At 42.1% G+C, this 13,198-nt stretch overlaps 1 protein-coding gene and 1 long non-coding RNA gene across 51 annotated transcripts in view; one reads left to right on the top strand and one right to left on the bottom strand.

The window, feature by feature from the left end:
• The window catches only part of LOC100734190 (alcohol dehydrogenase 1-like), a 226,088-nt gene that overhangs the window by 156,004 nt on the left and 56,886 nt on the right, over window positions 1–13,198 (top strand). For 41 of the 49 annotated variants that reach the window (XR_010047730.1, XR_010047732.1, XR_010047733.1 and 38 more), the window contains one exon: window positions 5,204–5,320. The exons of the other annotated variants lie outside the window; for them this stretch is intronic. Coding sequence is in view for 33 of the 41 variants with exons in the window: in XM_063249455.1 (XP_063105525.1) it covers window positions 5,204–5,320 (117 nt within the window). In the remaining 8 variants the exon portion in view is untranslated. The remainder of the gene's footprint in view (window positions 1–5,203; window positions 5,321–13,198) is intronic. 49 annotated transcript variants of the gene reach the window in all.
• LOC134476167 (uncharacterized) overlaps window positions 1–13,198 on the bottom strand; it is a 99,428-nt gene that overhangs the window by 37,610 nt on the left and 48,620 nt on the right. The gene's annotated exons all lie outside the window — the stretch shown is intronic.

Here is a 13,198-nt window from a genome sequence, read left to right as displayed (position 1 = left end):
GAAGGAAGTCAGGATACAGGTGCTTACCTTTGCCCTCAGTAGCTCCCTGACTGACGGGACTTATGAAGGGTGAGAATGTGAGAAGCTTAATTAAATCAGCTCAGCAATTCCCCATGCTAGGGGGTGGAAGACCTGCCCTAGGGTGGCTCCACACCAGGGTGGTGTAAAGGGGAAATGGGGAAGAATGGATCAGCTTCTGTTTCTCTGGAGGAGCTCCAGTCTTTGCCTTGGGCACCAGCTCCTGGCTTCCAGCACTGATTCTTCAGCTTCTGGCATGGATTCTTCCCTCCTGATACAGACACATGTTGGACACCGCCCTGAGCTCCAGACCTTGGACTGAATCCTTCGGGCTTCAGTGTGCACATGTCCTCTGCATGCCTCCTCATCTGACTCTGGTGGCCACTGTAAAGCCAACCTGATAAATACTTACACATTTGCACATCTTGTTATATCTGTTTCTCTAGTGAAATACTGGCTAATCCAGTGCTCAGTAGTGTTAAACTGCTTCTCTGGTGCTTTTCTTCATAACTATGGATGGTGGCTACATTTCTGGACACCATGCAAGGGTTTAAGGTAAAAACAATGGTGCTTGCTTCCAGTGTCTTTAGATCAGGTAAACAGAAACTTTCCTAGAGGCACCCGGCCCCTGCCCCTGCACCTGAAATAGACATCTGCATGTCGACATGGCAAAAGGAAATTATGAGCATATTTAACTTCATCCACCGCTACAGCAAAAGGATAAAAGGAGAAGGAGAAGTTGGACATCAGCACAAACAGTGTCTGAGTCAGGTCCTGAGCTTTCCCTGCAGAGGAGGCTTAGAGACAAGCTAGTCAACAACGGAAGCAAAGTCTTCACCAGTCTAACGGGAAGGGCAGCAGGCTTTGTGGAGTTTGGGCTTGCAGCCCATTCTAGCTGCTCCCAAGTGAGTGACTGATTTTCTTACCTCTGCAACAGGGTCACACAGCAATCATCTCTGGACCTTCCTCCTTTCCCTGATAACAAGAATTCCAGTGCTGACAACTGGTACAATGGCAGGGGCCAGGGAGGGGACCCTACTCTCAGAAAACCAAGCATCCCTTAGGCTTGCAGGGAGACAAGTGACATTCACAAAATGCCCAGAGCCTTTGAGTAAGGACAGCTAGTGACTCTTCAGCACAAAGAAGGAGGTTAGGATGTCCAGGTTGACACACTTGATACCTCCCTGTCCTCCCTGTCCTGTCCCACCTGCAGATAGATGTGAGAAACAGCTGTTCCTGCTCACAGGGGGAAGGGGGAAGAGGAAACAGGAGGAGAGAGAGAGACAGAGAAAGAGAGAGAGAGAGAGAGAGAGACAGAGATAGAGAGAGAGAGGGAGATAGAAAGAGAAACAGGGAGAGTATGTGTGAGAGAGAGACAGAGAGAGAGAGAAAGAGAGAGAGAGACAGAGATAGAGAGAGAGAGGGAGATAGAAAGAGAAACAGAGAGAGTATGTGTGAGAGAGAGACAGAGAGAGAGAGAGAGAGAGAGAGAGAGAGAGAGAGAGAGAGAGAGAGAGTATGTGTATATACACATGTGAAGTCCTGGGGACTGAACCCAGAACATTCACATTGAGTAGTTTCCCCACCTTTTTAAGTTTTTGGTTTCATCAGGGTCTTGCAAAGCTCTCCAGGTATAAATGGAACTTGTAGCCCTACTGCCTCAGTCTCTGAGAGAGCTAGAATTACAGACTTGAGCTTGGGATGGGGCAGGATTCTTGACCCCATCACACTCTGCTGCCTGCTAAAGTGTCCCAAGAGGTGCCAGGTAGATGTTCTCTCTTACAGTTGACTGCAGACTCCAGAGAACCAGACTTTAAGTTAGGGACTAGGATGGACCTAGCTAAAATCCCAAGAACAGATGACTCCCTGATGAGCTGGCAAAGGGGCCTCATCCAGCTCCACACCCTGAAGAGTTGGTGTGTAGACCACAGGTGCTCAGCCTTACAGTGCAGATCTTTCAGGGCCTTCTGCATGCCAAGTGACAGCAAGACCCCTGTTCCTCTGAAACAGCTGTGGCCCACAAGGGCCTGGGTGTAGGCCACTATGGCTATAGAAGACACCCACAGAAGAGGCTAGGGGGGCCACATCCATCCACCTCTCCTCCTCCTACTCCTCTTCATCTTACCCCAGTCCTGGTTATCAACTTTGGTCTCCAGCCAATGGTAAGAGGGGCTGAACTTCAGGCCGGGGGGTTGTGGAGCTCCGGGTGGTGGCTATGACCAATTCATGAGCAGCCACCTGGGCACACAGTCCAGCGGGACCAGCCACACTCACCAGGTCACGGTGTGAATACCTGTGAGCAGAGGCACATGTGGAGCAGAGAGGCTGAGATGACAGTGGAGAGAGTGATGAAGACATAGTGAAGAACGAGTGGTGTGACCATTGAGAGTCCAGGATTGTTCTGTTGAGGAGCAGCAGAAAGACAGCGAGGGACAGCAGCACTGAGGTGTACAGTGTGACCCTGCTGCAGCCGGACAGCAGGCAGAAGATGCGCTTGGTGAGGAGGGAGCTGAGCAGGCACTGGGTGCTGAGGTCGATGACACTGGTGATGAAGCAGAGGTGAGGTGGGGGTAGGTCTCACACATCAGGGGAACCTCTTGCTGCTTTCCAGTGGGTAGTGCTGATGGTGGCCACTGGGCCCCCTCCCAGCAGTCCTTCAGGTCCACTGGGTCCATTTGGGCCTTATTGTAGGTCCAGGAGCACAACTTCATCTGCAGCTCTGTTGGCTGAAGGGAAGAAGGTGACAGTTTGTAGATGGATGGAGGTACCCAGCACATGGGGCCTCTGGAGAAGAGGTGGCCTTGGTTGTGTGTTACCTTCCACTCCCCATCTGCACAGGGGAGAGGAGTCAGGCTTGGGGTGCTGTAAGCCCAGCAGCCCAGAGACAGCCCAGATACACTGGCCAGAATCTATTTATGCATGGGTGTGAAGCTTTCCCAGCACACAGCATGCACTGAATATCTATTCAAATATCATTACTTCCATTGCACAAGTAGAACTTTTAAAGAATAGTCAGCAGTATGTAGAACTTAAAAAACAATCACTATTAACATCTAAATGTTGTATTCATTATATATGAAGTGTGATTGAAAAATGTGGTTTTTAAATATAAAAATACATAGAAAAAGACACATTGCCATTAATCTCCCTCAAAAACCTCCCTCTCACTTTGAACACACTTATCCCATTGTCGTTAGTGGTTCTGTTGTGACTGCTTCTATGTCCTGATTCCAAACATTTTCCCAAGCCACAAGCAGACCAGGGAAGCAAAGGCTGCCAGAAAGAACCTGAAACACCATCTCCTAACTGAGCAGGCACCCATGATAGACGGTGAGGGGAGCAGTTGCAATCTGAGAAGTGAGAGCAGCACAGATATCATTGGGTCAGCATGATCATTCACCCTCAGGTAGGCACTAAGCCTCCTTCTGCTTCAGAAATGGGCCCTTTGGCTCTGCTGTGGTTTCTAGCCAAGCGAATGCAACAGTGGGCAAGCCAGTCTTGATATGCTGCACCTATCAGCGTTCAGATTATTACTCCAAGTCATATGCTGGAACCAGAGGGACACTCTTCAGTATCAAAGTTCCAATATGCTTATCAAATCGGATGAATACTGGGTCACTTATCAGAAGGAAAGGGTGTGCTATCAGCTAAATGGGAGAATTAGACAAGGAGATGCATCCTTCATCACTGACAATGTAAGTTAGGTGACAGTAGCCACTACTGTTGAAGGTTTGAAGTTCTGAGATTATTCAGTCTTAACAAAAAATCCATTTACCTCAATGTTACGCCAGTCAGGGCCACAAGAGTTCCAACCTCACCCTGTGTCACTACTTCTGCTCTGCCAATGCCAGCACACACACAGAGCCACAAAACACACAATGGTCAACAATGATAAGATTTAAAAAATCAAACTATCCACCTAGGGACTCCATTTTGGGAGTGTTTTATGATTACCTCTTACTTTACTATTGCAATTCCAAATGGGACATTTCAGATGTTGCCTTCATTTAAAATGTGAGTGTGCAGATTTTTATTGTCTTATGAGGAAGTAGAAGTGAGCATTTTTTTTTGTGAGTCCACTGCTGTCATTTTCAGTGTGTATGTTCTCTCACTGGGATTCTCTTTAGATGCCCCCTGCCTTCGATGAGATTCTAGTTGCTATGGTCAGATGGCTCCACTTCAGTCACGCATATGAGGCAACTATGAGTGACAACAAAACACATCCAGTTAGTTTGTCCCCTGAACAGCTGCCACCCTGGGAGGCCATTGGCTGGTTCTAAGGACAGTGCCATCCTTCACTTCGCCAGCCCTTGAGCCTGCACCCTATACTGCAGTTGGCAAGTCTGTCTCACTAGCTCAGGATCAGGTGCTGATACACAGTAGGTGCTCGTTAAGTGCTGCTGCATAGGAGTTGAAGAAATAAATAAAGGAACCAGCTAAAGAGGTGACAAGGACACAGGGGTCTCCGTTACCCACCTAGGGCACCCCTGTGTCCCCCAAGACTCCTGCTGCTTCCTGCTTTTTCTAGAGGACAATGTTGGGGATCCAGGTCATCTCAGGAGGCACCCACAAAGAGGTGATGTTGCTAGAATCTGGCAGGTTCCAGCAAAGCTTGTATTCATTTTCCTCCTGTGGTGGAAAAAGTCTCACTATTGCACTGCCAGGTGTAGGCAGGGATCAACATGAGCACCCCACAGGGACTGTCCATCTAGTACCTTTGAGCCACCAGATGACAGTTCAACTCCCCTGCTGGGCAAAAACCCTGACAGTACTTGATCAGGTGAAGAGCTCAGACGGATCCTGCCTTCTAGCACCTTCTACAGCCTTCCATAGCCCCCTGCCAAAGACATACATGTGAGCAAAGCCATCTTAGACTCTCCAGAAGAGACTATCCAGCCAGATGCCAAGGACCATAGCTATCACCATGCAAAGAAGCCACAGAACCCTGAGATATGAGAAGATGGTCATTGCTTTAAACCACTAAGCTTAGGATCTTTGTCAGGCAGCACAGACATGGAACGATCGGGGGCTTATCGATTTTATTTATTCTTTCAAAGAGCCAACTCTTTGATTTGTTGGTTCTTTGAATTGTTTTCTTAGTCTCTATTGCATTGATTTCTGCTCTGATTTTTATAATTTCCTCTCTTCTTTTGGCTTTGGGCTTGACTTGCTCTTCTTTTTCTAGCTGTTTGAGGTGTAGCATCAAGTTATTTATTTGTATTCGTTCTGTTTTCCTGATGTGGGAACTCAGTGCAATAAATTTTCCTCTCAGGATGGCTTTCATTGCATCCCACAGATTCCGGTAAGTTGTATCTGCATTTTCATTTTCTTTTAGGTATTGTTTAATTTCTTCTTTAATTTATTCTGTGACCCACCTATTACTCAAGAGTGTGTTATTCAGTTTCTGTGTGTTTGCGGGAGTTTTGCAGTATCTTTTATCATTAATTTCTAATTTCAGAGCGCTATGATCTGATAAAATGCAAGGGACGATTTCAACTCTTTTGCATTTTTTTAAATATGTTCTGTGAGCTAATATATGGTCTATTTTAGAGAATGAACCATGTACTGCTGAGAAGAATGTGTATTATGATGTTGTTGGGTGGAACATTCTGTATATATCTATCAAATCCATTTTTTCGCAGGTGTGATTCAGTTCTGTTATTTCTTTGCTCATTTTCTGTCTGGTTGATCTGTCCCTTGGTGTCAATGGCATATTACGATCTCCTGTTACAATTGTGTTACTGATAATTCGAGTTTTCATTTCTGTTAATAATTGTGTTATATAACTGGGTGCTCTGGAGTTTGGTGCTATATATTTAAGATAGTTATCTCTTCCTCTTGGAGTTTCCCCTTACGAGTATGTAGTGACGTTCTTTGTCCTTTATGGTCATTGTTGGTTTAAAGCTCACGTTGTCTGCAAACAGAATGGCTACCCCTGCCTTTTTTTGGATTCCTGCTGCATGAAGTATTCTTTTCCATCCTTTGACTTTCAGTCCGTGAGTATCCTTCTAGGTTAGATGGGTTTCCTGTAAACAGCCTATGGTTGGATTTTGTTTCTTGATCCATTCTGCTAGTCTGTTACTTTTGATTGGTGCATTGAGACCATTTACATTAATGGTTATTACTGTTAAATGCTGGTTTATTGTTGACATGTTATCGCTCTGCTGTTGCATCCTTATCTTTCTGTTCTGTTTAATTATCTGCTTTGCTTAGTGATTTTTTCCTTTGTGTATCTAGACTGTCTTTCAATATTTTTTGCAGGGTTGGTTTGGTGTTCATGAAGTTCTTCAGCTGTTCTTTGTCATGGAAGTATCATATTTCACCATCAATTTTGAATGATAGTTTTGCAGGATACATCAGTCTAGTTTGGAAATCATTTTGTTTTAGGATCTGGAATACTTCACTCCATGGTCTTCTTGACTTTATTGTTTGTGGTGAGAAGTCTGCTGTGATTCTGATAGGTTTTCCTTTATAAGTGACCTGTCTTTTCTCTCTGACAGCTTTTAATAATGTATTCTGTGTTGGATTTCTGGGATGGTGATTATTATATGTCTGTGTGTAGTTTTATTTTGGTTATGACTATTTGGAATTCTATATGCTTCACTGATCCTGATGTCGGTTTCTGATCTCATGCTTGGGAAATTTTCAGCTATTACTTCTCTAAATATCCTCTTGATATCCTTTATGTTGTATCCTTATTTTTCATTATTCCCTATCATTCTTACGTTATTTTTCTTTGCATCATCTTGCAGTTGTTGAATTGTTGTTTCCTGATTCCTTGTTTTTTTAAAAGATCTTTCCTTTCCTGTTCACTAGCTGAAATCCTGTCTTCAAGGTCTGAAATTCTATCTTCATTTCATTAAGGTGGCTTTTACAACTTTCAGTGGAATTTTTATTTCCTGTATGTATCTGTGCATCTGGATTATGTATTCTGGTTATTTCTTATATTGCTTGTCTAGGGATTCTATCTTTTTGTTTAGTTCCTCCAAATTTTTATCTGTTTTCTTTAGATATATTCAGAATCCCTTTCATTTTTTTATCATTTCTTCTTTTTCCTGGGAGATTATTTCGAGTTTGAATTTCTTTAAAGCTTCCTGAAGTTGCTTTTCAATTTCAGTAGCTATTGTGTCTGATATTTGAGGTGGATGGCATATATTTTCTTCTATATACATTGCTCCTAGGGTTTCTTGAGATGGGCTGGAGGTTTGAGGTTGTAATTTGGTCTTTCCTTTTGTCATTTTCCTATATTTCTGTGTTTCAAGAGTTATTTGAAAGCTTCCTCAGGGTCTGTTGGAAATCCCCTTCTATGTTTGCAGCTTTTGAGACTCTGGCACCCTGTTACCCCAAGCCACTGGGCCTGCAGAACAAATGGCCCTCCTCTGCCTGTTCAGTATTCTGCAGTTCCAGATAAGCTGGGCCTCAGGTATACTGTGTGCCCACCTGCCTTTTGGAAGCTTCACAGCTCTCCAAGCCCAGCTGGGATGCGGACGCGGATGTAGACGCCTCAAACCCACCTCTCCACTTCACTGCACCCGGAAGCCTGGAGGGTCCCAAACATTCTGGGCTTTGGGCGGAGTGCGCTGAACACTCACCACAGGCCACGGTTCCTCTGGATACTTGCTGAGATATCCACAGTCCTCCAGACACACGGGGAGGCTGATTCAGGTGCCAAAGATCCACCCAGCCCCTCCTCTGCACACCAATGGCAAGGTGCGGGAGTCCCAAGCAGGCTGGGGTCCAGGGATAGCGTGGGCCCACCCACCCATTGGAAGCTCCACATTTCTCCAAGTGCAGCAGGGATGGGGAGGTGGATGTAGAGGCCTCAAACCCACTTCTCTACTTCACTGCACCCACAAGCCTGGAGGGACCTGAACTGTGTCAGCTTTGGGCAGAGTGCACTGAGCACTCACCACAGGCTGCAGTGCCTCTGGAACCTGTGATCCTCCCCTGCTTGCTGAGATATCCACAGTCCTCCAGACACATGGGGACGCTGATGCAGGCGCCCCAGATCTGCCCAGCCCCTTCTCTGCCAATCTTCTTTATGTCTTAGAATCATTCCTGGTTTGAAGTTCACATTGTCTGCAAACAAAATAGGTACTCTTGTTTTTTTTTTTTTCACTTCCTGTTGCATTATGCATTGTTTTCAATCCTTTGACTTTCTGTCTGTGAGTTTCATTTTTGGGTTAGATGGATTTCTTGTAGATACCATGTGTTTGGCCTTTGTTTCTTGACCCATTCTACCAGTCTGTTTCCTTTAATTGGTGAATTGAGCCCAATCACATTAAACTTTACAACTGTTATATATTGGTTTACTGTTGACATGTTATCTTTCCATACTGTTTAATTGTCTGCCTTGCTTAGTAGTTTTATTCTATGAGTATCTAAACTGTCTTTCAGTATTCTGAGCAGGGTTGGCTTGGTGGTCATAAATTTCTTTAGATGTTCTTTGTCATGAAAGTTAAAGATGCAAGAGCAGGAAATAACATGCCAATAGACTTGCAAATTATTTGTCAATATATAATGACTGCATCTGTGAGTGCGTCCTTTATTGGAAATTCAGGTATACAGAGGCCAGACAGCATTGGCTACAAAAGCTAGGTTCAGGTGCCAGGAAGCAACATGCAGGTTCCTAACCCATGTGCTTCTTGATCATGCAACACAGAATGTAATGGCTTAATATCCATAGAGAATCTCTCAACAATCTTCAAAACCAAGCTATTGATATAGCTGGGCTTCTCCACATGAGAAAAGTGGCATGGAACATTAGCTAACAAAAGAACTTTGTCATGTCTGAAAAATGTCACCTCTTAACCTTTGCCATCTGTTGGAGTCAGGGTTTGCAAAGAAAAAGATTTAAGATGGAATGTATAATTGATAAGATTATATTAAAATATTCACTCAAAAAATCAGATTTAGAGAAATGTAGATCTGTCCACATACTAGATACCTAAATAACCCAGGTGAGAATCTGAATCCTATGACAATATGCTTCTTAAGTCCTGCTGAACACCCAGAGCCCATGGCAAGGACCACCACAAGTTTACCTGGAGACCTAGAGGCACTGCCAATATCTCAAGCAAGTCTCTATCAAGGTTGTGTACTAGGAAGAGTCAAAGTTCAGTGTTGGAAGCTACAAAGTCTGTGCACTTGGGCACAGCATGTGTGCCATCAGGCTGACTGATCAGTACTGGAGCCAAGACATAAAGCTCAAGATAAGGGTCAGAGATCTGCAAAAGAAAACAGTAGCCATGCACAGTACTAATGAGGTCCTGAGCCCCTCCTCCTCTGATGATGATGATGTCTGTGTTCCTATTTGGAAAACTGTGATACAAGGTTCTCCATGAGAATCAACAGCCCAGCACCTTCCCCTCCATTTCTCCTTTGATGGTGTTGCAACAATCCTTCAATGGATGCTCTATGCCCCAAATCATGGTGCCTCAGTTCACTGGGTGATCCAAGTTGACATTACTAAGTGGGCTACATGACCAAAGCATTTCTTTAGATACTTAAATTTCAAAACAGATTTTGTGGGTGATGAGGATTGATCTCAGTGGCATAAATATCTGCTTAGCAAGCTCAAGGTCATGAGTTTGATCCTCTATACAAAAAAAATGACATTATATAACTCCTTACTTTAAAGTAGTCATCTGGTCTACCTCACATAAACAACAATGAGAAAACCTGAAGCTCATTCAAATGTAATAATCAGGAACACATACCTCCACAGAGTTGTCTTCTCATGTGCCTTGACAAACCTCTTATGGGAACTATGTGGTCTCTTTCCTGTGTGTGTGTGCTGCACTCTACTTAACTGTGGCCATTTGCATCACACTGTAGACAAGTTTATTGATTATATAAGGTAATTTTAAAATGTTTTTGAAAGAAAGTAGAAAAAATAGTTATATACATTTGTACACATAAGTCTCACTGCAGTATACTGACAGCACTGAACCCAGGAGAGAATGTCATGAGGCTGGTGGTATGCACATCACCACCTCAATAAGGTCACAGTGGTTATAGATGCTGGAGTAAAAAGTGGAAATACTTTAACAACCAAAACAGTTGAAATAAAAAATGCTGAATATGCATTTAACGTAACAAATCTAAACTGGGCCTGATGGCATGTGTGTGTAAGCCAAGTACTTGAGAGGCTGAGGCAGGAGAATTGTTTGAGACCACTCTGGGTTATAAAGTGACCTCCAAGCCAACATGAACTTCATAGCAAGATGTTGCCTCCCAAAGTTAAACAGTTCAAATCTAATGAACACAATAGTATAATAGTGATGGCCTTGTTACATTAGCATGACTATCATGCTTACCACACTATGAAAACCTAACTTAGAGACCATTTCATAATAAAATATCATATCATTTACTTAATGGAGTAACTGATGAGTATTTGTTGTTCATCATTGGCATTTGGTGCTGATGGAGCAGTGCTTGCTGCTGCTCTCCACAGAAAAGTGACTATTGCTGCAGTAAACAGGCATATGCATGAATCACTGCAATGGGTCCTTAGATCTTTGAGTATGAGACCCATTAAAGGAAGCACTGCACTTAGTGGACTCACTATGTTTAATCATTTGAATACTTTAAACACTGACTTCAGTAGTGGTTGAAGTACTTGCTTACATTTCCACCAACAAAGTTAGTTTCTTTTCTCCTGCCATCTCATGAGTGTTCTTTTTATCTTGTGGTAATTTGTCTCTGCAATGAGATGGTGTACTATTTGCATTTCTCTATTGTACATAAATGCTCAATAGTTCTTCAGGTATTTCTTAACAATTTGTACCTGTTCTGAAAAGTGTGTATTCATTACACATTTGTATTGGATTTACATGTTATTTGTCAGGGAGTAACACGCACTCTTCTCCTAACCTTTAGATTATTTCTTCATCCTTTTTTATTTGATTTGGTTTTTTTTTTTTGTTTGTTTGTTTGTTTTTTAGCTTCTTCATTTGTGCACGAGTATTAAAATCTTATACAATCCTTTTTGCTTGTTTTGTTACCCTCTCTTGTTTTCTATTAAAAGCACCAGCAATAGCATTGAGTAAAAATATTTGTTAATGCCTCTACATTCAGAACTTAGAATGCCAGGCTGATTCATGTTTCACTATGTTTTACTCTAATACAGGCATATTTAAGACTGCTGCACAAATTACCATGAAAATCACATTTCCTGAGCCCCCCAAAAAATCATGATTTGCAGTTTGGTTCAGCTATCCTATCCTACATTTATATTCTTGACCTAAGCTTACCTGTTTCTTAAACTTCAAATGCAGGTATAAAAACAACTGCCACATATTCTGCTAGATCATCTAGCAAAATTTCCTCCCAAAGTCAGCTTCAAAGCCATGATCATCTGATGTCATCCTCTGCTGATGCTGGGACTAAAGGAATCACACTTAGCCTGGGGCTTTATACATAAGTCCTTACCAGTGAAATTATTTAAATAAAAGATAATCAAATTTGCATACTTTTTGTTAGTTTTTATGAAATAAGAAGAAATATAAAAGTGACTATTGTAATGTATTCAATACAAGCATCAACTGGTTAAAATGACAACTGCCCCAATGACACTCAGCATAATCAGTGCATAAACAAATGTGCTTCCCATGTTAGGGTATAACTGCTGAGTGGCCATGTGATAAAAGTATGATCCTAAAGATTCATACATATATTTCTCAAAGGAAGATTGATACTCACGGCCTGGGATACCTTAAATTTTCTCATAAAAATATGAATCAGAAGCAGAGTTGGTGCATATCTATACACCCAGCACTCAAGAGGCTGAGAGAAGAGGGCTCTTGTGAAGTCAAGGAAATTGTAGGCACTATAGGGGTTTCAAATCCAGCTCATGTACATAGTTAAATCCTGTCTCAATAAAACAAAACTAAACTAAACAAAGTAAAACCAAACATCACAGCTGAATGGAGACTGAATTCTTCAAAGCTTAACTCCATGTCTTAGTGATTAATTTTATGTTTAGACACATTTTTTGAAAAAGCAATTTGGATGCTAGATTGCAACTCACAGCCAAATGGGAGCACTGATTTTTGTGATGAGTCACTGCAACAGTCCCTGTGCACTTTCTCTAAAGTAGAGCTCACAGTAGGATCCTACAGGACCAGCATCCACAAAGCAAAGGGGTAGAATAATATCTCATGAATCACTTTGATAGAGTACAGATGATATCTTGTCAAATCTCATGTAGGTCACTACTGAGTCCTTTGTTCTTTTTTTTTTTTTTTTTTTTTTTTTTTTTGTCTTTTTTGTTTTTACCCATACTGGGGATTGAACTCACGACTGCCTGCTTGCAAGGCAGGTACTTATGCCACTGAGCTAAATCTCCAGCCCCCGAGTCCTTTGATCTTAGTATACCTAAGCGTCATTTTGAAATTTGAATTTAGTTTCATACAACAAAACATAAATAACATCAAATATGGTACGTAAATAATGACTCAAATGATAGTGGAAAACTGTGTATGTAAACAATGTATAAACAATGAAACAAGGCTCAAGTTGTAAATTATAGCTCAGTGTCACGAAGTGATCATCTTTCACTCAGAAATAAGAAATATATCTTGGGAGGCTGATGCAAGAGAACTGCCTTGAGTTAGAGGCCAGCCTCAGTTACAGAGCTGTCTGAAATAGAGAGAAAAACCTTGACTGAAAAACCCCACAAAAAATGAAACTTGAAAATTGACTGCAGAAAACACCATTGGTTTGTTTTTAAAATTATATCCATACAATACAGTAACATTCCAAGAACATTCAACATGTTCTGAGGAAGAATGTTGATACTTTCCATAATATACAGAAAACACATTCATGTTTGGGTATTTCTCTCAGTGGCATAAACACTGGCCTGGCAAGCATGAGCTAATGAGTTCAATCCCTGGTACAAAAAAAAAAAAGATTCAAATTCCTACTTCATGACACTGGCACAAAATTAGGGAAAATCAAAATTAGATCTCAAGTATGGAACACAGAATTCATGGGTTAACAGGTATGTGGAATACTGATTATTGACAGAGTTGGTGTTATTCATCTCAAGTAAGAAATCAGAAGCCAAATTTAACTTCATGTTTGCCCTAAGAACCACTTGACTTTCAGTGAAGATCTTCTTAGTTGTAAATCCTGCTATTGGCACCCTGTATCATGCCAATCACTTGCACAA

Source organism: Cavia porcellus, unplaced genomic scaffold, assembly GCF_034190915.1.
Source record: "Cavia porcellus strain 051 isolate PalLab524CR breed Dunkin Hartley unplaced genomic scaffold, mCavPor4.1 scaffold_5, whole genome shotgun sequence".
NCBI lineage: Eukaryota > Metazoa > Chordata > Mammalia > Rodentia > Caviidae > Cavia > Cavia porcellus.
The sequence above is the reverse complement of the archived record's forward strand: the minus strand, read 5'-3'. Positions and strand labels throughout refer to the sequence as shown.